Source organism: Netta rufina (genome assembly GCF_964035555.1).
Source record: "Netta rufina genome assembly, chromosome: 15".
Lineage (NCBI taxonomy): Eukaryota > Metazoa > Chordata > Aves > Anseriformes > Anatidae > Netta > Netta rufina.
This window is the reverse complement of record NC_140138.1, coordinates 16,812,382-16,836,873: the sequence shown is the minus strand read 5'-3', so window position 1 is coordinate 16,836,873 and position 24,492 is coordinate 16,812,382. Positions and strand designations below refer to the sequence as shown.

At 45.6% G+C, this 24,492-nt stretch overlaps 1 protein-coding gene across 3 annotated transcripts; it reads left to right on the top strand.

The window, feature by feature from the left end:
* Window positions 1–7,593: 7,593 nt before the first annotated feature.
* Window positions 7,594–24,442, top strand: ZNF598 (zinc finger protein 598, E3 ubiquitin ligase). Of its 3 annotated transcripts, none has more exons than XM_084296224.1 (12): window positions 7,594–7,842; window positions 10,463–10,575; window positions 11,992–12,121; window positions 14,274–14,485; window positions 15,057–15,274; window positions 15,880–15,997; window positions 17,051–17,232; window positions 18,455–18,524; window positions 19,187–19,950; window positions 20,813–20,948; window positions 21,734–21,878; window positions 22,142–24,442. In XM_084296224.1, the coding sequence occupies exons 1-12, from the start codon at window positions 7,627–7,629 to the stop codon at window positions 22,487–22,489; spliced, it is 2,652 nt and encodes an 883-aa protein (XP_084152350.1). In that variant the 5' UTR covers window positions 7,594–7,626; the 3' UTR covers window positions 22,490–24,442. The 3 variants fall into 3 exon arrangements, with proteins under 3 accessions (XP_084152350.1, XP_084152349.1, XP_084152351.1); XM_084296223.1 differs by having other exon boundaries at window positions 18,452–18,524; XM_084296225.1 differs by lacking the exon at window positions 7,594–7,842 and having other exon boundaries at window positions 10,534–10,575; window positions 11,996–12,121; window positions 18,452–18,524.
* The last annotated feature ends 50 nt before the right edge of the window (window positions 24,443–24,492 follow it).

The following is a 24,492-nucleotide window of genomic DNA, read 5'->3' as shown; positions in this document are numbered from 1 at the left end:
GCCACACTTGGCCATTACTGCTCATTCTGTATATGGCACTTTTTGGCCATTTGGCCTCTCCAGCATCTCCCTGTGGGAGTTCAGTGAGAGGCTGGAGGCAAGACCATTTTGGATGAGGAGACTCGTAGGTTGGTACAGAACCTGCCCTCCTCTGGCCGCACAGCACTCTGCAGAACCACAGCCCTCTCTTAGCTGCAGCCATCCTCTTTTTTCAGGCCTCACCTTGAATACTGCATGCAGCATAAAAACCTCCACAACATAAAAAGCCTCGTATGGTCCCTGCAAGCACCCAGAGGAGGGCAACAAGGCTGGTAAAGGGGCAGGAAGGCTCCCTAAGGCTGTGCCAAGCAGGGCGCTGCTGCAGAGGATTGCCCTTTGCATGGGGTTTGAAGCTCAGGGAGTGAGTGACCTGGCACCGAAGGTCCCCCCTGTAGCAGGGAGCATGGTTTACACCCTTCATACCGGGGGACAGCAGCTGTGCCATGCTCTTTGTCTCCTCCTGCACGCCCCGGTGCCACGGCTCACCCTTCACCAACTTTCCCCAGCTCGCGCCACCGCTGCCTGCAGCGCTGCTCCAACCCCGAGCGACTGAAAGCTTCACGGCAAGGAGAAAATATTCCCACACGCGTGGCTCAGCGAACCCTGATGCCTTCCAGCAGCCAGCACACCGCTGAGCTCTCCCGGTGAATCAGAGAAAGCGTGTTTCGCCCGGCGGGGTGCCTGAGCCACTTAGCGAGTGGGACCCAGGCGGGCGCAGTCCCGTGGGCACCGCCACGACAGGCAGCCCAGGAATAACACCGTGTGCCATTGCCTCGCATCTAGAGTGAGTCCCGGTGCGATAAATTCAGATTAGGGAGCGATTCCTTTCACCGGTGATTCAGAACATGCTGATTAAATGCCACTTCTCTGTTCCTCTGAAGTAAAGCAACTGTGGCTGATACAAACAAATTACGATCTCAAACGGCGAGGCGAGAGGCACTTTGACTCCACCATAAAGGCTTTCATGTGTTTTGGTGGCTCTGAAGAGAGAGAGGAAGCAGTAAGTGGTGTTTCCTAACATTTCTGATCTTCCAAAGTGCACCAAATTAATTATTTTATTCCTAAGAAACGACTAATTCATCACTATTTTTAGGCTCGTGCACTATTTTAAGAGATTTTTCCAGGGTCCAATCACATGGAAGTTAAACAGCAAGCAGTGAAGTCTCCAAAGGATAATAAACTCTCTCAAATTACTTTGCTAATGGAACAAAGAGTACTGTGAATGTCACACACACCATAACAAAAGCGGTAGAAACCTTTACATGAAACAATGGATCCATTAGCACTAAATTTCAAAAAAATAAAATAAAAAGCCCGACCCAGAGTACTTTTGCATAGTTTCCTAGCGTTTGCCATTCCGAGCCAAATGAGCTTGTTTGTTCGCTCAGGCCCCGCAGCGGAGCCCACGGCAGGGCACGCAGTTCCTAATCACACACACACTCATAGCATCGATCACTTCGGATTCCAAAGCCCTTTATAGACAACAATTAAGCCCCACGGCACCCAGCTGAGTCAGTGGAATGAGTTCTGCTTAAAACTGAGGTATGGAGAGGGAACAGCTGAACTGCTGATCGGAGACAAAACCCGAGCGGAGGTGCAGCCCCGGGCCCCCTGCGCTGCCCATCACACCGGGCTAATTGGTCACTTCATAACGAAGCAGCCCAGCATCTCGCAGGCACGGGCACAGTCCCACACCTCCTACGTGACTCAGACACACGAACCTGGCCCCAATGGGCCACTGGTGTGGAGGGATGGGCTGTCAGAAAGGAGTGGATCACCACCCATCCAGGCCTCCGTTTGGCCTCTTTTGCCTCCAACCTCTGGCAGAGTATTAGGAGAGCCTCTAAACATCTCAAGGGCTGAAGCAATGCCATCACAGTGTGGTTTGGGCACGGCATAGCAGCACCAATGGATCATGATGAAAAAATCACAAGGATGCGCTATGACAATATTGCCTTAGAAAAGCAATAAGGAAGCAACAAAGACGAAAATACGAAAAGAAGGTAAAAGAGCAAGGGAAAAAAAAGATGACATCAAATGAATGTCTCTAAGGCAAGCAGATTTCTCAGCCCCCTCCATTCCATGATTCAGTCTTTCTCCTGGAAGTAATTTACAATAATGAAAGTGAGCTAATACCCAGATGTGTGAAGTGCAGCGTATATTTGGCTCTGATCTGAGGCATGTTTACTGTAAGGAGGAAGAGTTGTGAGATGAATCTTTCCTTTGACAGCTCTGAGATCTCTTAACCAAATCCCACACAACGCTGAAGTGCTCTCCTATTTTCCTGAAATTTAATTAGTTGAGGCTATATTGTACACACAATTATATGTGTGTAAGATAATTGGAGCAGAGGGCTCCAAGGCATATAGCTGAGAACAAAATTTGTCTTTAAGCAACTCTGCACAGGTGGAGTGTGTTTGGTTTGGCATGCATGCTGCTGGATTAAGAGCTATATTTGTAAAACCTTCTGAGATATCAAAAAGGAGGCACATTAGCAGTCCTATTTCCGGGCCATCCTTACAAGTGGAATCAAATGTGCTACAACTGTGTCGCAATAAGAAGAAGCACGATGTCCTACACTGATGGCATGCAATTCTTAGTTATTTATGCAGTCCTCGTAGGTGTGAGACGGACGCCCCCAAAATCCAGCAACACACAGTAAAATGACATCTCTCAGAGCAGTCTGCTTGGCCGGGATGAGGAGCCAGGAGCCTTCTGAGCCTGCCCAATGTAAAAGGGGGATGCAAACACATCCCAGTCTGAAAAAGCACACCTAGACATCCAGGCATTTGCCAGGGCTGTCCAGGGGCCAGTGTCTGGGGCTGGGTCATGGCTCAGCTTCCTGAGCACCACTGAAGCCCCCGCACTGCCCGGTCCCGTGGCCCCACGAGCTCTGCTCCCAGTGCAATCACTGCGGGTAGGAGGCAGCTCGGCGCTGCCTTTGCTTTGCTTCTGTCCATTTACGTTAGCTGCCTTAATGTTATTTGAAAGCCGAGCTCTCCCGAGGCCCTCTTCCTGTTCTGGGAATTTGCACATTGGCTCTTCACCTTGAAAGCTTAATGCCGCTCCTTCCCCCCGCTGTTTCTTTGAATTCCCGTCGAGGTACTATGCTTTCTGTTAGCTGCACTTAGCGTGCTCTCATCCTCCAACATGCAGTTGCTAAAGAAAACCCTATCACTAGGCTAATGTTTACGAATGCCTTAAAATACAACTCTGCTTCCCAGCATGTACCTCTATTTATGCTTTAAGGATAGCTCCCCTCCCTGCTCATCCTCTCCCTCTTTAAGGAACCACCGCTTTTCAGAAAAGCTTGGAGCACTAAATTATGCTTTTTTCTCACATTTAGATTTTGGAGGAAAATTCCCTCGTGAAATCTGAAATCTTACAAAGTGCATCGTGCCTGTTGGCAAATGGAGAGGCTGAAGCCTTTGTGTGCCTCTGCAATTGAACTTCTGGAAAGAAAAACAAGCTTCCACTAAAATAGGTGAACAACCGGTGTGATTAATAATTGCAGGTTGGGATATTTTTTCAAATGTGGGAAAACAACAGGCCACCTTTCTTCCAGTCCCACAGATACAGTCGTTGGTATGTTTGATCCAAACCTGAGACTAAAAAATGGCCAAACCCCACTGACACATGCACACCTTGAAATGCTGCACAACTGGTTCCAGCCTGACAAGAGGGGATGTCTTGGAGGAAGGCAACGCGATGTGCTTGGGACAAACAATGCTGACTTTATAATAGCATAAAATGATTAGAGAAATGCACTGGTCTCCAAAGACTATGGACATTCAGGGCTGTAAATTTAGGCCTGCCTTGAAGTGAGGGACCTGAATAGCTTGCAGCCCAGCTGGACAGAGGAGCCCAGTGTTGCCCCATGCTCATATAAAGCTCCAGCTTCCACCTCCAGGCCCTGTGGACACAGAAGCCAGCACCCTGCAAGGGCAGGGTGGCTGCAGACCCTGCCCTGCTGCACTGCCAGGCACTGCTGGCTGCAGGACGAGGTGACAGCAGAGGCTGGACTGCTGCCTCTGGCATGATCCTGGACAAAGCAGAGGGAGAAACACAGACCCAGCTACCTCCTTTGCAGCTAAACAGAGTGCCTGAGACTTAAAAAAAAATATATTAAGCTCTGAGAAAATCATCACTTCTATCAGAAACTTTGTCAAATGAAAGTGCATCTCGCTACTATGCACTAAGTAGCTTCACTGCAAATGAACCGCATCCACCTCAAGCTGTGAGTGTGAAATTAATCTAAGGCGTAACCTTTAGCTCTACACTTTGGCAGTATTTTAGTGCTAAACTATAAATATTTGATCCGCTGCTCTTCTGAGTAAAATGGATTTGAAAAAATCTATGAAGAAAACTCATCTGCAGAGTTATCAATTATTCCAAAGTATATTTATTGCTGATTAAATGACTTGAAGAGTGCCTTTTTCTTCTGAGATTATCATGTAATATTTAGCAATTAAACACGGAGATTAACTACCACTAGCATCATTATTAACCCTTCATCTTGGGACGAAAACATTGCCATCTTGACAACACATAGAACTAAGTACCAACCAAGCAATGATACACTGAAGCCTAGTTAATTATATATGATATTTCTTTATAGTTTTGGGTCACACTTAGTGATGAGATCCAGACTCCATTTGCAATCCAGAGAGAAATAAAACAGCATCCTTAAGTCATCAGCGAAGAATGATTCAATCCATTGAAAGAGTATTATAAAAACCTCTTTGCACTGTGAAATAAATTAATCTACACCCGTGACTCACACACACTGGCAATATGATTTTTCAGAATGACGATGAGTTGAAAACCAACTTTGAAGAAAAGACTGAGTGTTGGCTTTTTAGCAATTCTTCGTTTGACTTGCTGAAGGTCCAGACATCAAGAAAGCAGCCGCATCTTCTGCAATGATACAGATAATTTTTTTCTTACATTTTACACCTGCGTACAGACCTAGCCATATTATAGCCACAGACAGCTGCAGTGTGCTGGACATCACACGGGATTGTTCAGACTTGCTGTTTGGCAGTGTCATGGAGCAAGGACCGGAGGCAGAAGTTAAGGAGACCTAACCTCTGCTGAAGGCTGCATCGGCAGCGTGCCAGAAGCATGTGGACCAGGTTTGTTTTAATCATCAGATGGTTACTTGCAGAGGACAGTCTGGATCTGGCCTCCTAGCTTGCACTGGAAGGATTAACAACCCTACATGCTCTTTGTTCAAAATAAACTTCCTGGATCCACTTTAAAGTTGAGGACTTTGTGAGATTGCAAAGTCCGACTCGTAGAAAAAAAATAATAATAATAATAAGAATTTTGAGCTTGCATTGCTGATGGAAGTTTAGCTTCTCAGCAAACGGACACGAAACCATCAGCAATTCCCTCTCCAGACAGATTATAGTAACTATTATTGGAGAAGCAGAAAATGCCCCAGCTGACGAGTTGCCAGGACTGCTGCCTGCAAGCCACCGTGGCACCCTGGAAAAGAGTCAGGTGCTTCCTTTCACCGGGAACATCACACAGGCCACTGATGGGAAAAACATATTTGTAGGGCCACAGTTCGCAGGATTAGGTCCTCAGCACTCCGGGCCTGTGGGAAGCAGTGCCTCAGGTCTGCTCCTACCCAAAAAAATGAGACCCTTGGGTGAAATCTGTAAAGTACAAAGTCCGGTTCTGGCTAGCTGCTTTGTCACAATGTTCATTGTGATGAGTAATGTCACTTTTAAGGCTAATTATGCAGGTATATTTATTATCCTATGCTCAGCCATGGCACTGGGGTACTTGCGTAATTTCACAGACGAGTGACACTTAAGACAGCACATTACTGTCAGCAGCCTCCATCTCATTTCATGCTAATTGCTCTCCAAAATTGTGTGATGCAGTTTTGACACAAAAACATTTTCAACAGTATCATTAATTCAGAGGGGGGGGGTACATTTCCTGAAGTAATTACAGCCAACATCCTCAGTCATTCCTAATTATTCAATACAGCCCCACCCAAACACACTTTAATGTTGATTACCAAAAAGACATGTATTATCTACTCTCTACTTTGAAGTGTGATAAATTGGTCTCTTGGGGAGAAAGTAAATGTTACCTGTTGTATCCAGCAACCCCAGATATTGAATTACTTAGTTTATCTGTTTTCCAAAATACTTATCTAACCTATTACTTTATTTATTCTACTGCAGATGTTCTTAAATGCTGATGGTTTTGGACTAAATAACATCACGACACATTTTAACGAACTTGCGGTGGTTTTTGTCCTAAAATAATTGTTTATGCCTCACAGAAATGAAGACCCTCTTTTAACTCAAATGACAAGGAATTCAGTGAAAAGAAAGCAGATCTGAATGATGGAAGTGCTGCTCGTCCAGCCTTCCAGCTAGCAGCGTTGCGCAAGAGCAGGTCCTAAGAATTTGCGGTACATTTTAATGTGTGATTTAACGTGGCTTGTTACCATTTCCCTTGCTAGAAAATTGACTTTATTTCGGGATGTTTTAAGAGTTATCATGTTGGGCCACCAAGCAATTTGAGCCACCACCATTGACCAGCTTCTCTGAGGCATGGCGTGTCCCGGAACCATTCCTCAGCCGCCCTCTAGCCCCAGCTCTGCGAGTCACGGGAGGAGGCCAGGAGGCCGGGGCCATTTTGTCACTTTTAGGGCAGTGGCAGCCCTTGACTCAGGGGCCAGGACCGCAGGGATATTTGCTCATCGGGATGACTCGGTGCCCGGCTGCTGACACAGGCGGTGATGTGGCAGAGCCAGCGCCTCACGCCACGGCCCTGGGCGTTTCTGGAGAGCTGTTTGGGCAGATCCAGCGGCTGAATCGCTGTGTTTGAGAGGGATCCGCGCTGATTTCTCACAAATTGAAAGCACAGTGACCCCAGATAGGTCTTTTTGTGGGAATCCAGGATAAGGAAGAGTTGGAGAACACTGTGAGGGTGCCCCGCGCTGTATACAAACAGCACAAACTCTGCTTTCCCAGCCGCCTGCCACAGGGACGCGGCCTCTCCCCGCGCTCCTGGGGCTCCCCCTCCCGGCTGCGGCACCGCCACAACCCCCGGCCCCGGAGCCGTGCCGGGAGCTGCGTTGGTGCGCGCAGTTATCATTTCCTATAGTGTTTCAGCTCCTTTTTTTTAACGTTTTTCGCTTGTTTTTTGTGGTGCTTTTGCGCCACTGACGCCTGATGCGTCACCGGCCGTTTAACAGAGCCCGGCCGAGGCCTCTCACGGTGCTGCCCCCGGCCGCGGGGAGCCCAGACCCCCGGTACCGGCGCGGAGCAGCGAGAGGCAGCTAGAGCGGACCTGTGAGGGCACGGCGAGCGCGCCGCTCTGCCTTCCCTCTCTATGGTCAGAGCTGGCGGAAGCGCGTGACGTCGAGGGGGCGTGGCCCCGCGGGCCCCCCAAGTCGGGTAATGGGCGGGTGGAGGAGAGGCAGGCGCTCCTCTCTCTATGGTCGTCCTCCGGGCAGAGCGTCGCGCGGCGTGGCGGCGCTCTAGGCCGCGTCTCGGTGGTGCAGGAGGCGGTTGCTAGGCGGAGCGGGGCCTAGGCCGCGGCGGGGTCGGCGCCGCCATGGCGGCCTCGGGGCCGGGCCCGGCTTCTTCGGCTTCGGCTTCGTGCTCGGGCTCGGGCTGCGGCGCGGAGGGGCCGTGCGTGCTGTGCTGCGGGGAGCTCGACGTGGTGGCGCTGGGCCGCTGCGACCACCCCATCTGCTACCGCTGCTCCGTGCGGATGCGGGCGCTGTGCGGCGTGCGGTACTGCGCCGTGTGCCGCGAGGAGCTGCGCCAGGTCCGCACCGCCGCCGGGCCCAGGGCACGGGGCTGAGGGCTCGGGGCCGGCCCCTGCCCCCAGCCGGGGTTATGGGGGCTCAAGGGGGGGGGCTCCGGGCTTGCCCCGCGCCCTGCCGGCCTGTGCGGTTCCCCTGCGGGTGCTGCCGGGCTGGGCCCTGCTGTGGGTGGGGTGCTCCGTGTGCTGCCCCCCCCCCCCCGTGCCGCTTCTGCTTCCCCAGGGAGGGGTCGCGGCGCGGGGACCCCCGGTAGGGGTTTGGGGAAGAGGCCCTGAGCTTTTGGGGGGTGCGGCGGGGGCGCTGGTGCCAGCAGGGATCGGGGGAGGAAACTTTGTTTGGGGGCGTTGGCAGGAGCAAGTGCTCGGGTCTGGACTGATGTGAAGGAAGAAAAGGTTTTAGGAGAAGAGAAATGAAAGCTTTTAGAAGAAAAGAATTGTTATTAGTGTTGTGTGGTTTAGGAAATGGAGTAAAATAAGTCTACCAGGGGAGCTCTTCCTCTCCCCTGTGGCAAAAGGGGACACCCCTCTTCCCCCCACTAATTCTGGTTACTTCGGCTGCTTCTTGTGTTGTTCAAATAATTCGGAGGGGCTGAAGATCTTAAGCTGCACGCTCAAGATCCTCAGATTTCGTGGAGGCCGGACATGTTGATGTGTTTTTTTTTATGCTGGCATGAGTAGCCTCTGTATGGAGAAAGATAAGAGATTTAAAAAGTGATTTTTGTCTCTGACAGCAGCTGGGGAGCTGCTGCTCTGCCTCTGCTGTATTAGGAAGAAGCCAACTGTGGTGTTGCTCTTGTGCCTTAACGCTGCTTGTCTTAGGGTCACAGATGGCCTGTTAACCTTGAGATCTTCCCAGGTTTGTAATAATCGCTGTTATGCGGCCTGAACTTTGGTGCAGTAAGCCATCTTTTTCTCTCATTTGTTACCTGTTAAAAGCCATCCTTCTATTAGAGTTGCCCAAGAGGTCCTTCCTAATGGCTGGGCTCTTTTTCCCCTCATCTTTAAGCACAGCTGTAATGCTGCTGTGTGTGTGCACCCGTCTGCCCTAAGAAAAGAAAAAAGATTCTGGGGGGCATGAACCACATCAAGACTGTCCTTAAATGAACTGTTTGTATAAGTAGGATGTAAAGCAGGGGCTCTTCATTTGCGTGGTGTGTGTGGAATTAGAAGAGGCAAGGGCAGCTCCACCAGACCTCAGCTGGTGCTGTGCTGATCAGTGTAGGTTGGACTGGTAAGGGACGCATCCAAAGGAAATGGAAACAGCTCCAAAGATGGCTGGCACTGGGGAACACATGGAGGGGAAAGCAGGATATACTCGTTATGGTAATGTGTGCTCTCAGTGGTGCCTAATTGCTGTGCTAGGAAGGATTACTTGACCTGGAAAGCAACCCTGACATGTACTTGGATCAGGCGTGGAGGATCAGTCGGTGTGTTTACTTCATGTTACGTTGAACTCCTGTGATAAAATCTGCTTTTCTTGACCCATTCCTCTATTCCAAAACGCGCTTCAGGCTGAGGTGAAATGTCTGTAGAACTTTACTGAAACTATTTTTTTAAATAGCTGAAGTTAGGCATTTATCCAACAAACTTAGACTTGTATTCTCTTTATTTTAAGCTTGGTATTCCAGAGAGGTGTGTGTGTGCCTGTGTATATATAAAAAGCACTTTGGTTAACTTAATAGTAGCCTGGCTGTAAGGAAAGCTTTAAACAAGAACACGCACACAGCTTGCTCCGAGGTATTTCAGCACAAGAGGGATAGAGGAGTGACTTAACACGACTGAACTGCACGTGTAGTATCGAATGGAATGCTTTTATGAAGGCTGCAGGTATTTCCAGAGTTATTGTATTCACTGTGACGACTCAGGACGATTAGCATATTTGTGTCTTAGCCTTCCTGAGCTGCTGCAGGTAATTCCAGCCGGTAATTCCATCAATATTGCTGCCCCAGCAGCACTTCCCAAAGTGGGGGTGTGCTGTTGCACACCGAGGGCACAAGACTTCTCAGGAAGGACACAGCACTGCGGGTGGCTGAGCTGTGCTGCCCAGGGTGCAGGGCAGTCACTGGGAGCAGCCCGGTTCCCTTAGAAGGGGGACAAATACTTTGGGAAGGGAGGCAGCATTCCATTTCTCACTTTCCTGGTGAGAAAGGAAAGAAACAACCGAAGTTCCCTTGTCAGACTCTGAGTACCATCATTTCTCACTAAGTCTGGGTGATCTCCTGCCAGGAGGCAGCTGAGTGTGGGGCTCTGGACAGACACTCGCTGCAGAATGGGTTGAATTGCTGGCAGATGTTTACTCTCAGCATGGTGGTGGTAGCAAAGCATCATAAAAGAGTTTCCTAATCCAGTTCAAAATCCAAAGACCAGGCTAGTCCCACCCTCCTCCGCCTGGTGCTCCTGCTGGAGGCTGATAAGCAGCTGTCACGCTGCTTTGCTGACAGTCGTGGGGACAGCAGCTGGTGGTGACAAGCAGCTGGGCCTGGCACAGCTCGGGGCGTGTTGTCCAAGCCTTAGGCTACAATGAGATCCCTGACAAAGTTTGTGCTGAGGAGCTGCTCTGTAATCCCGAATGCCGTGCAGCCCACGTGTTCTCTGTCTGATTCCTGCGTTGTGTTGCCCGTAGGTTGTCTTCGGACGGAAGCTCACGTCCTTCTCAACAATAGCACTTAGCCAGCTGCAGCATGAGAAGAAGTATGACATTTATTTTATGGATGCAGAGGTTTATGCGCTGTACAGGTAAGCGCCGGAATTCCTTTCTGTAACGTGTCCCTAAAACACATATTCTTATCTACCTTACGTGGCCGGAAACGTGTGCGTTAACAGCAGTGTGGTTTTGGTTTATGGAAATGGTGGCTGCCGTGCTGCCTGTGTTAGTCACCCCGCAGTGCAGGAGTCTTTGGTGGGATGAGGAGCTGGAGCGGCACGGTTGGCATGAGCTCTCAGTGCCATGGTCGTCAAAGAGAGCAGCTCCTCAAGCCCTGGGGCGCTGGATTTACAGAAGCATAGTACAGGAGTGTTGCTCTGTCAAGAAAAGTTGCTTTTTGCTTCTTTACCAACAGCAAACTTGCTGGAAGGCTTTTAATTCCTCGTATGGCCTGTAAATTAGTAAAGGCAAAATTACTATGGTAATGTTATTTATTCCTGCGTTGCGTAAGGACTACTCAAAATCATTTGTATGCTACATCAGATGAAAAGAAGAGCATCTTCTTCCTGCAAGGGTGTTAGTTGTAAATGGGAGAGAAAAAGGGTGAAGTAAAAAACAAACAAACAAACAAAAAAAAAAACAGGGTAAAAATGTGGCATCAGCATCGTGTTCTAAAAATACTTTTCATAGCACATTTATTAGGAAGCTGTAAGTTTAGTTAGTTTAGTTAAGACCACTTAAAAGGAAAGACAAGCAAAAACAGGTGAAACCACATAGGCAGTGGTACCTTTTTCTTGGAGAGTCACATGTTTTATCTAATCTAACCTGACTGGGGCTAAAAATGTAGCCTTGCTGGTAAGTTTATAATTTTGTGTGACTTCCAATTTATGGAATTGGGCAATGGGCTTTAGCAAGCAGAAGCAGTTGGAAACGTTCTGATTAATTATACGCCAGCTCTGGGAATTGCTTTTGATGATCTGATTGCTGGAGAGCTGCTGAGATTGCTGTTTGGGGGCAGAAATCAAGTGCGTGTGAGTGGGGTCTCCTGCTGAGGCCAGTGCTCTGCCTTCAGCTCTGGTTGGGAAGCATTGGAGTTACTTCTTTTCTTCCTTTTCTATTACAGTTTTTTTTATGCCCCCCATCATATACTTCGGTTTCTGCAGTACAAAACGTAATTAAACTGGGTGTGAACCTTGCATGCATCAGCTGAACTTTCAGTAAGCTGGGGGCTGTTGCACGGACATGTTCTAGTACACTAGCAGTGCACCACTGGCACGTGGATTTCTTAGACAGCAACTGTTCAGCTCCTTTCCTACAGTAATTTGGTTCTGTCCTGTTCCTGACAGATGACAAAGTATTCTTGGAGTAAGCAGGACGCTAACCTCATTGCAAGTTGCTGGGGGAGCTATAAAAACGCAGAATTCTGCTACTGACAGAACATTTGGTTTTGATAAAGGTAGTGGGTTGCTGAGAGGATAATATTTAGTAAATCTTTCTTTTTCCCTCAGGAAGTTGCTGCAGCATGAGTGCTTCTTGTGTCCGGATCTGAAGCCGTTCAACACGTTTGCAGATCTGGAACAGCACATGAGAAAGCAGCATGAACTCTTCTGTTGCAAGCTCTGTGTTAAACACTTAAAGGTGAGCTCGTTCTGTGTCCTGACGTGGGAAGGAGGGCTGAGTCCTTACATGACCTGCAACAATACCTGGGGAGGTGGGGAGAAGGGGGTGGCTGAACAGCACCAATTTGCTTTTTAAATTTCTTCTGTCTGCCTGCAGCTAGGTCAGTTGCTTCATTTCAACTCTGTGTTCTTTCATAAACTGATTAATGAAAGAGGCCTGAAGGTTCTGAATGGATTATGTTTTAAATTAAACCCAACCACGTTAATAACCTTCTGAGGTTAGCTCCTCCCCCGCAGTGTGTAAAAAACAAACCCTAACTGCCTGATAGGAAATTAAGCCTGAGCTGTAGGCACTACAGCTGTAACTAGAGATTTGATATCTATTAAGGCTTGTGATGACTTTACAAACTGTAACTGAGAAAGTGTTGGTGCCAGTTCAGAAGGCAGAATGTATCAGGGCCGGATGGATTTCTCTCTGACACCAGAGACATCATAGCATTTACAGTTGACTCATGTACAGGATGAGAGTCCATCTTGCTGGTTTAATGAACTATAATTATATTTCATTATCTTGTTTATTTGTTCAGAGCAAATTTCCTGTATCTTGTTGTTTTGATTGGAAAATGAAATTTAACTGTTGTCTGCAATTGAGGTCCACCATGTTTGATGTACACACGAACAAAATGACCGAGGCTGTTTTAAAATGTGTTTTACAACCTGGTAAAGATAAAGCAGTTACTGGAAAGCTGAGTTGTCTGCCTGTTCTGGGTCTTAAAGCTACACATCTTATTATCACCATCACTGTCCTTTTTGCTTAACCCACCCAAATTTCCCATAGAACAGCTGTTGTTATGCCAGTCAGGCAAAGCTTTTTTCAGTCTGAAAGTCAGAATTCCACCTTTTCCACCTTTCCCTGGAGCTGGTGTGTTTTCCTGTGTCTGAATAGCATGTCAGACAAAATCAGCAGCTGCTGTTAAATGAGCGCTGGGACTGCTAACCTCTGTGCCTAATAGTTGTCAGCATTGTGTGCTGCTGTAGGAGGGAATTTAATTCATGAGCAGGTTTTGTTAGAACTCGGTACACATGGTTTTGTACGTGTGTTTGTTTTCTCTGAAACCAATAGAGTGTCAGCTTAGAGAAATGCATTTCTCTGGTGGTGTCACAGCTGGTTTATGCCAGTTGAACTGTAGGTTATTGCCAAAAGGGGCAAGATCCAGAAGTGGTCAGGGCTGAGATGAATGAATACCAATGCATCTTTTTTGCAGGGTTAGCTTTCACTGAACTAATTTGATTCTCTTTTCTGTGGTTGTGCAATCAATAGCCCTAATTCAAGGGAGGTGAGTTGGAGAGGCCAACACAACTTCTTTTGGTTGCAGTGTCCTCTGAACTCTGGTTAAGAGGTGTTTCCGCCGTCAGCCTAAGCAGCCATCACTAAAGCTTGTTTATCATCATCTCTCCCAAAGACGGCACAAACTATAGTAGAATTTGTTGGCTTTTAATTTCAGAATACTGCAGGCACATTTTTATTTCAGAGGAAGATTCCATATGGGCTGCAAAGAAGTTCTTAAACTCATAGAAGCTTCGGTCAATCAACCCAAGCTAAGCCAAGTGAGCCTTTTCCTGGAATAAGTCGTGCCTCCTTGTTGAGGAGGCAAGAAATAAAGGATATTGTGTTCTCAAGGGTGTATTGATCTTTTTGGCATCTTCAGAACCCTTTCTACTAAAATAGCTTTTGTTAAAAGGGACAGAAGACTGCAGAATTTGTACACTGAACTGTATCATCTGTATGTAGCTATGTTGGGGTAGTTGCTGTCTGAGGAGCATTAAACAGGCCACTTCTCTTCCACTTTTTTGTTTGAGTTAGCATGCAAAATACTGTACTTTCATAAAAAGTAGGCTTTTTTTTTCCAATAGAGGTTTAAAAGTTTGTTACATTATGTTAGTACACACACTTGTGAAAGGAAAAGTGAATTAGGTCTGTTTCCAGTGTTTGAGGTGAGTGAAATACAAATGAGATGTAATTTCATTCAGTCTCTTGAATTTTGGTTCCTATTCACTGAAACTTTTAGGTGTCTGTCAAATTGCATCTTTCTAAAGCAAATTTTTGACTCCTGCAAGTGAGTAAGTTGTGTGGAGCCTAGCTCATTCAGTTTTTTTGTGTATTTCTTCAGATTTTTACGTACGAACGGAAATGGTATACTCGTAAGGACCTTGCTCGCCATCGAATCCATGGAGATCCAGATGACACCTCTCATCGTGGGCATCCCCTGTGTAAATTCTGTGACGAGCGTTATTTGGATAATGATGAGTTACTGAAACATCTAAGACGAGATCATTATTTTTGTCACTTCTGTGACTCTGATGGTGCTCAGGAATACTACAGGTTTGTGAAAGTTTAATTTCTCTTTCTGTAGCTTACATTTTTAGAGAAGTTGTTTTGATCTGCTCTGAGTTTTTGTAAGAGGAGTGCTTGAAGACAGAGGGCAAGAATGTGTGAGCAGGTTGGCTGTAGGGTCTCTTGTTCCTTAAACCAATAGCTGCAGAAACTTTGTTTATTTGTGCTTTAAAGTCATCCTCATCAATGTTAATGTTGGGTGTTAAGTTACGTTTTGGAGTGTGACAGGCAGGTGTCTGCAGCAGTGTAGTGTGTTAACTCCAATACTCCAACATTTAAGTGCAAAGCAGATAAAGTCAATTTTCTTTTACGAAACACGTGCCTTGCATACAGTTTGGTGTGACAAGTATCATCCAGTAGTTTCAGGTTAATGTCTGGGATTGTGCATTAAGGTGTATGTGTAGACTGCACAGAAATGGTTTCAGTTGGAAAACTTGCCTGGAGATAAAGACAAGCCTAGGCAGATGGTTCTTCTTTGAAAGATGGAGTGAAGAATAAACATATACCATTAGTAAAATGTGTTGGGAAAGTTGCAGCTCAGCCTCTTCTCTCTTTCCAGCGATTATGAATACCTTCGTGAACACTTCCGCGAAAAGCACTTCCTTTGCGAAGAGGGGCGGTGCAGTACAGAACAGTTTACCCACGCTTTCCGCACAGAAATAGATTATAAAGCGCACAAAACAGCCTGCCACAGCAAGAACAGGGCCGAGGCCAGGCAGAACCGGCAGATAGACCTCCAGTTTACCTATGCTCCTAGGCACCAGAGGAGGACGGAAGGTAAGCGTGGCAGTGCCCTGAGTAACCTCACGTAATTTCAGAGTCTGCTCTGCTGTGAGCAAGGAGATGGAGCAGATGACCACCAGAGGTCTTTCCCTTCCTAAATTACTCTGATTTTTTTTCCTCCATGTGTGGATTCAGTGATGATAAATAATTTTAGTGAAACTAAACTTCTCCAATGAGTAATTACACAAATTGCTTATATTACAGTTAATATGAAATAGTGATGAACAAGGAGCATGAGACCAGAGGAACATAACCACTTTGGTGTGCTGAGATTGAGATACATACATACTTCTATTTTATTTAGAGAAATCTGCACAAAAATGAGATTATTCAAAACTCACACTGCAGGTTTAAACATGTGGAATCTATATACTGCAAAATATATTTCAGTCATAGAATCATTTAGGTTGGAAAAGACTCTTAAGATCAAGTCCAACCATTAACGCAGCAGTCCTGGAGGCTACATACTACTTAATCATCAGAAGGAAATCAAGACAGGTTTATTTGTACTAGTGTATTTTTTGCTCCTTTTCAGGCATAGTGTGATGCCCAGATTAGAGAAATAACTTTAAGAATGACCAACCCTCCCTCCTGTTCAGGTGTTATAGGTGGAGAGGACTATGAGGAAGTGGACAGGTACAACAGGCAAGGAAGGTCAGGCAGATTGGGTGGCCGAGGAAGTCAGCAAAACAGAAGAGGCAGCTGGAGGTATAAGAGGTGAGTGGCAAAACATTTTGTGGATTTTATTGCTGCTTGATGCTGTTCCTTACTTAGTTATTAAGAGGCTTTTGGTAGACCAGCAGGAAGGAAGTGGGTACGAAATTTGGAAACTTTCATAGTGAATCCTTAGTTGAGAGCAAAACTAATTTTCAGTCTAAGCCTGCATGCTGACCAGGTGTTTGATGAAAGTGTAGCTGTTTTGTGTGAAGTTTAAGCGTTCTGGACTTGCCAAAGAAAATGAACACTGTAATCTTCAGTGTGTGGGTTAACTAATATCAGAGTCCTAAATTAATTTCAGCAACTGTTTTTGTGCCAACTTTTAAAATAGGCTTTTCTGAAGTGATGAGTCTTTGCAGGTTTAATGGACTTTTTGGTCTGGGTAATCATGAAGTTCATGTTCTAAGGACCATGCTTTTCATTGAACAAACAGATCTCTGTGTGGCCAGACTGAATGCTTTGGAAAAAGAAGAGGGTTAAGTATTGAAATGAAAGTTTGCATTTATATGTCTATTCATTCACACAAGGCCTGAGTGCTTTATACATACTGCACATCTATTTTTCTTCTTTTTCTCCCTGGAAAGTCAGCTGGTTCATTACTGGTAATTTCACCAGGGGAAAAAGTCCATCTCTAAACACTTTATGTGTTGGTGTCGCATGTGGATTGTGCATGTGTTGGGAGTTCATGACAAGCCATGTTTCAAAGAATTACTTTGGCCTACAAATAAGACGTTCATACATCTGAAAATGTGAGAGAGGTGTCCCCATGCATCTTTGGTACTGTCTCTCCCAGTTCACTCCAGTTGGTTTCTCCTGTCCTGGGTTGTTATCACCATGTAGAACTTGCAAATCCAGGGGTTAAATGTTGCCCATCTTACCAGCTGGTGTCAGGGTGTATCCGAGCAGTGGGTTTGTTTCAGCCTTCTCAGCAGGTGGCAGCACAAGGCCAGGGACTGTCAACAGACCTGACACCAGAGAGGTGAGAGCTGGAGTGAGACAAATGTGCTCAGTAATCCTTGCTGTTTGACCAAGGAAATCTGCCCTGTCCTGTAGGGAAGAAGAAGACAGAGACGTTGCAGCAGCAGTCAGGGCATCTGTAGCAGCAAAGCGTCAGGAGGAAAAAAAACGGGTAGAAGACAAAGAGGACAGCAGCAGTAGAGGTAAAAAGGAGGACCTGAGGGATTCAGAAGGATCCAGCTCCAAACGCGTGCCAAAGTCTTCAAATGAAACTCCAGGTTAGTGCTGAACACGTTCTGCAGCTGCAGGGAGACACGATGGTTCAGGAGATCGGGCTGGCAAAAGTGTGAATTGCCATGCACTGTTCTCAAAAGCTGGGGGATGCGGGGACAGCTGTGCAGAATCTTAATCTAACAACTGTTTGCATTGAAATGTGACTGAGCGGGCTGGGGTTCTTGCAGCAGGTTATACTTAAAATGGAGCAGGGTGTAAATACCAAACACAATCAACATACAACAGTATATATGGTGCTCTATCCACAACTATCATCTCAGGCTGACGTTTCCTACTCTAGTGTGCAAAAACTGATTTATTGTGGTGCTTAAGCTCAGTGTTCCCTTTTTTGGGAAAAAGTTACTCCTAGTAAAAGTCTGTAACTGGTCAAATCAAACTTTTAATTGTTCCGAATTAGGTTTAGGGGCAAATAAAGACGGTGCTGTTGTCTTGATATTACTGTTGCTTTAGATCCCTTTTTCACTGCCTTATTGCTCCTACAACAGGATTCCCCCTTAGTTTATATGCTTTCATAATGAGCTGAGTGCTGCTGAGAGCTCTGGTTGGTTAATGGGTACAGCTCAGCTGGGGATGGGAGGCAAGGTTATCTCCTCCTGCTGCTAGCCCAGCTTTTGCTGCGTGTGTCAAAGCTGTTACTAATCTGTCCTTGAACTGCTGCAGTCCACAGCACTGCATTTTAAGGCAAATACAAGTTGGAAGTGACATGTTTCAATGTAAAATAACTGCCCAGGAGCTGATTGCTGAGCAGTCTGGGCACCTGTGCAGCAGAGGTGTGAGGAAAGCTCAGAGGAGCAGCTTTCCAAATGAAGCATCAGCATACTCAGAATCCTAACCCTGTGCAGGCAGTTGAGTGCTAGCCTCAGGGAGAAGTGTGGAGCAGGCAGCTGGGAGCACTGACATCTTAGTCTCTACAGGATATCCTCACAGGCATCTTACCAGCCAATGTTTTGCTCATAATAAGTATCATGAATTGTCCGCATGCTAAAGCCAGTACCTGGTGACATAATGGTGAATGTGGTTAATTGAAGGAAATAGTGATGCATGGGCCTAAAATTTCCTTTTTGGAATGTCAGTTAATGACCTCATCAGCTGCTGAAAATGAAACTTGTTAATACTGCTGTCATGTTCAGTGATAGCTTCCCTCTGAAATGAATGGATTTCAGTTGAAATATTTCTTTGCTCTTTTTGTCAAAACTCCAAAAGAAGCAGCTGCTAATGGTGCTTTAAGCCAAGATGACTTTCCAGCAATTGGTTCAGCAGTGGGACCTCTACAAGGGTAAGTTTGTTCAAGGCTGCAGTGTTGAGAGCTGATGTAGAAACTTACACGGGTTCTGTTTCTGTAGAAAATGATTTTACAGATCACTTAGGCTTCAAGTGCTTCCCTTCCCCAGTTCCTCTTCTGCTTCAGACTGTTTCTGTCTTGGTCTCCTGCATGAACAGCAGAGGCTGTTGCTTCAGTTCATGGCTTGATTTTTTTTTTTTTTTTTTTTTTGTTAGTGCTGCAATTGCAGGGAAGTTCTCAGTATTAATTCCAGACGCTTCTTTAATTCAGTAGCTTATCTTGAGGGAGCCATATGCTATGGGTTTTAAAATTCATCCTCTCCTTAAATGGGTGGTAATTCAAATAGAATCTCTGCAGGATGTGGCAGCTAGAATGCACCTCTGAATGTTGTGTGAATGGCCTGCTGGTCAGGGTAAGGTGTACTAAGACAGTACTGATAACACAGCAAGGCTGGCGTGACTGCTTTGAGGAGGCTCGTTCCAGGCATGGTTTATAAGCCTGAGGGTAGTTACATTCTGTTAAATTATGCCTGCTGTACCACCCTAAGTGATAAGTTTGAGGAAGACTGCAGTCAGGTATGGAGCTTGTTCTGCCTGGTGGAGTCCTGCTGCCTCTGCCCTGCTGGTGTAACTATGTGTGCTTGTCCTTTCTCACAGCTCTGCCCAGCTAGCAGCGGTTAAGCTTAAAGAAGAAGATTTCCCAAGCTTGTCATCCTCTGCAGCACCTACGATCTCTTCTGGGATGTCTTTGACATACACAGCAACTGCAAAGAAAACAGCTTTTCAAGAGGAGGATTTTCCAGCTCTCGTGTCAAAAATGAGGCCTAACAGTAAAACAATAACTAACATCACATCTGCGTGGAACAATGGTTCCAGTAAAAACGTGGTCAAAGCCATTGGCAGCCCGTGTGTAAATCAGATAGCCAAGAAAACATCCTCCCTGAATAGCACTAAAGGAAGTAAGAAGAGCAATAAACTCTGTCAGTCAGATGATGAAGACAGTGGTAGTGGCTTGACAACACAGGAGATCAGAAACACACCAACAATGTTTGATGTCTCATCCTTGCTGGCAGCTTCTACCTCACAAACTTTTACAAAAGTGAGCAAGAAAAAGAGGATGGGGGTTGAGAAGCAGAGACCATCATCCCCACACCAGTTTCAGGAGACAGCGTTTCCCAAATCATCTGTTGAAAAGCTGCCAGAAGCAGAGCAGACACCAAACGCATCCTCTGCTCTTCACGCCCCTGACAGATCCACAACTGTCATGAATGGTCATTCGGAAAAATCGTTAGCAATCTGTAGTACACCCAAAGAGCCCCCTGGCCTTAAAAAGCCCACAGTGACTAACCAATGCCCTTTACCTCAGGAAGACTTCCCAGCACTTGGGAGCTCAGGATCAGCTCGAATGCCACCACCACCAGGTAAGCACTATGGGGCACAGTCAGCTTTACTTGGCTGTAGCTTGGAGAAACCTGGCTGAAATTAAAAGGCAGCTTGGGAAACACAGGCAGTCCTGAATGTCCTCTGTAAAACAAGTCTGATGCAGGTGTCTGTATTTTGGGGGGGCCTCACAGATGAGCAGCCAGTCTTTACATGTCACTGTCTTTCTAATGAGCACAGAAGTGTGTCTGGAAGCTCCCATGGACAAAAGAAGTCCCTTTTTAGCTGTGATCTGTACCTGCTGATACTTGTCAGTTGGCTTCCTTGGTCAATTGTTCTGCATTTGCAGAGATGCAATGCCCTTACTTTTAGTGGTGCCATAATCCTGTAAAACTGGAGCAGCGTAGCAACAAATGTGACCTGCAGTGGTTTTAATGAAAGGGGCACCGCATTAGGAGATGACTTGCATAGCTGCTTTGTTCTGTGCTGCTCTGTGGATAATTGTAGGTGAAGTACACTAGAACATGCGATGCCTAGTTCTGTTGTGGCTTCTGGAGTGATTTCCATTTGTTTTAATAACGTGTTTTACCATCAGGAGTTTGAGTGGGGTTGGGTTTGTGTTTTTTTTGATTAGTGCCTTGTGAAAAATTAACTCAATAGTTTAGTACTCTGTAGAGTAACATCAGCCACTCTGAAGTGCTTCTTGACCTGACTGTAGGGACAATGGATCTCCACCTCTTTAATTTCTTTAGATTTATTCTGATATAGTGGCCTGTACTGTTGACTTGTAACTTCCTGGTGCTTCTGAGAGTACATCAGACCATTGGTGTTAATTACAGATGGTGGTATGTGGGTGCCACAGATATGTGTTCTAATTGCCTGCCCATTTCTGCTTTCGTTTAGGCTTTAACACTGTGGTGCTATTAAAGAGTCCTCCTCCGCCTCCAGGACTGTCCGTGCCTGTTAGTAAACCCCCTCCGGGTTTTGCTGTTATTCCAGCCACCAATATCTCTGAACCTGTCACTACATCTTTGAAAGAGTAAGTAAAAGTCCTTTGAGTTAGGGTTACTTCACACGTTGTGTCTCAGGTATGTCATAGAGCCTTCAGATGAAGCATGAAATATTCTGAGGGGGTTATTGTAAGCAGGTGCTGCACCAGAGACCAGCCACGTAACGATTCTGCTGTGGAGTCCCACGGCCAGTCAGGAGACTCCTGTGAAAACAGGGACAAGCATTGCTTGGATGCAAGTCTGAGGAAATGAAAACATGTGGATTGGCAGCACAGCCTTCTATTTTCTAGATTTGTTTGGAAACAGTTCTACAACAGCTACAACATATTTCTTTAATCTTTCAGTTGATTGTCTGACTCCTAGAAGCAAGGTGCTGCAGATTGCTTTTCTTGACAACCCCTAAACGCCTGCTTTCATTGCTCGGATCTTTTTAGTAGCTGGTCTCTGGCTGAGCCCTTCTGGGCTAGAGAGCTGAGATTATAAAAAACTGGGAAGGGAAAAATTTTTGGAAGTTTAATACAGATGTCTGTATTAATCTATTCTGCTTTATTCATGGCGTGGTCTGTTGTCATGCCTTTTCAGTGAACCTTGCTTACAAAATCACTAGTTAAGGCTACGTTAAATTTGAATGTCATGTGTTCTGTCTAGGTAAAGTGGAATCTGATGCAGTAATCCCACAGGATTACTCCCACTGCATTACTGCAGGAGGGAATGCATCCTATAGAAAATAATAGCCAGATGATATATATCTTTTTATAACATGAAGCAGTATCAAATTCCTTCTTTCTTTTATTTTTCCCTCCTCCAAATGCAGGCCAAAATCTTGTCATGGGTCATACTTGATACCTGAGAACTTTCAGCAAAGGAACATTCAGCTAATACAATCCATTAAAGAATTTCTCCAAAGCGATGAGTCCAAGTTCAATAAGTTTAAAACTCATTCTGGGCAATTCAGACAGGTGAGTGGGCAAGAACCTTCCCGTTCCTGAAATCTTCCTCTCTGTTCAGTTCATACTGTGCGTCTGTCACTATTTGGTATTAGTGGGTGGACTGCACAGGTTTTCTTTTCCTCTGCTCCACTGTAGCTCTTTTGTAGTGCTAAGGTAGCAAAAAAAAGCAGTGAGGATGATGTGGCCTGGGAAAAAGTGAGTTCATTTTTAGGTGAATAGGACTTTTTTTCCTTTTTAAATTTCTAACCATTCCAATTTTCTTTTCACTGAAGGGGCTGATTTCTGCAGCACAGTATTACAAAAGTTGCCGAGAACTGCTTGGGGATAATTTCAAGAAAATTTTTAATGAGTTGTTGGTGTTGTTGCCGGACACAGTTAAGCAACAAGAACTGCTTTCTGCTCACAATGATTTCAGAATCAAAGAAAAGCAAAGTTCAAACAAATCCAAAAAGAACAAAAAGCATGTTTGGCAAACGGACTCCAACTCTGATCTTGACTGCTGCATCTGCCCAACATGTAAGCAAGTACTAACTCAGCAGGACATTGTCACCCATAAAGCTTTGCATATTGAGGATGAGGAGTTCCCTTCTTTACAAGCAATCAGTAGAATCATAAGTTAGCTTTCCTGAAGACCAATAAAAGAGTTTGTCTATGAATATGCACTTTTTGGAATGAGGTTTGACAGTGTAGTGTGGCTGAGAGCCACTGCCAGCTGAGTACTCATATGCAGGTAACTGTTAGAGAGCCCTCTCAGTGCTGTTCATAAATAATGTGCAAAGGGATCACTGGACTGCACCGTAGCTAATTAACATCCAAAGTTTGAGCTTCCAAAATGCCTGAGTAGAATTAGGGCAAAATCGCAGGGTGGGCAGGTGGGGGCCACCTTTCTCCTGTAACGCAGTAGCTGAGAAAATGCTTTCTGATCTGACGACTGACAGGGGACACAATAGTGGAATATGCATCTGGTTTGGGTTTTTTCTTTCTTTTGTGGGGGGTGGGGGGAGATTTTGAATCACTGAAATGAATGGAAGCAGCAGTGGCTTCCCGTATACTCTGATTTGTGTGCTATTTCTGTGACCATGGAAATCAAAGTAGTCAGGGGTGCAAAGATGCTGAAAAGGAAAAGATCCTACTAAAAGGAAAAGATCCTACTCACCAGTGAATGAGACCGTTTCAGTTGTGTGTCTATAAATATTGGGCTGCAGCAAAGAATATTCCTGTTTGAAAACTGAGTTAATTCTACTACTTGAAGAATTGGACTGATCAGTGTGATGAGTTGAACCTGAGGTTTGAAGTTGCCTCTGACCTTTTATGTAACATGTTCTTTAAAGAAACTTATTTTGTAGCACTGCATGTAGAATCATAATGTTAAAGCTTTACTTCCTGTAAAGCACACTTCACAGTAATTTTATTTAATGACTGCCATGTTTCTAATTTCTTGGATGTATTAATGGTGGTAGTTCCAAGCAACAGCGTGTTGGGACATTAAATGCTGCTGATCACTGACCATGTTTATCTGCAGTGCCTTTAAGTGCATTTATCTGTTTACAGTGGTCTACACTAACAAGGATAATTTGTTCAGACTGTATGGAGTGTTTACATCCTGTACCTCCCTTGGTGATATCGGTCTGCAGTAGCTTTGCTTCTGTTGCTTGCCATCTATAAATTCCACCTCTAGGAAATGGGAGTTGAATCTGTGCATCGTTTGAAGCGACTCCTCCAGCAGCAGCTCTGATGCGATGGAGTGACGAGACCTCCCTGCAGAGCACTTTCACGGCTATAATAAGTGTCTGATTCTTGCCCATCCTTGCAGACCAGGTTTAGTTATTTTAACATGTTGAAGTTAATTTATGTAATTTTTAAGTGATAAAATACTGCTTTTATATAAGCATTTATATGAACACGAGCTCAGACTATTACTAAAGAGCTAGTCCTCGCTACAGAAATTTTTTCTTGCCTTATACTTATTTTTTGCTTGCTGTCAGGCTGCAAAGTGCTTTTGGTTTCTTTTCCAAATAATTAAGGCTGTTTTGAATACCTAAGCGTGTTGTATTCAGCACAGGGGCCAGACTGCATGCCCTGAGGTGGGGAGGGGAGGATTTGGCTGCATGGCTGTTTATAAAATGCATGAATATATTGCAAGTAGTAATGCTTCCATGTTCCTGCTTCGAGTCGGGTTCCTCTCGAGCAGAGCTGGGCCTGATGCCCGTGACACTACCACGACCCACGACAGACCTGACAGTGCTGGCACTTGGGTGCTTCACTTTCGATGCCACCTGCCTGTGCCACATCCAGTCAGCAATGGATCTACAACGTCAACTTTTTTTTTCCCCCTGTATGTTCCTTTGGTTTGTAAAATTCAGAGGAAACGAAATGCATATACTCTCCAGGAGTTTTTATGTCTTCCCTTTATTTTCAGTTAATTTCTTCTGTATTAGCAGATCCGTAGTTCCCGCCTGGCAGGTTGAGAACTCGAAGTGCTGCTGTAAGTTTCCTCGAGGCGATTGATCTCTGATCTATCTCTGAACTGATGCAGTTCCCTTGTTCCCTGTGCTCACCTGGTTAAATAAAGTGTTACCAAATTTTTTCAGGCCGCTTCTTTTCATTTTAAACTCTTTATTGA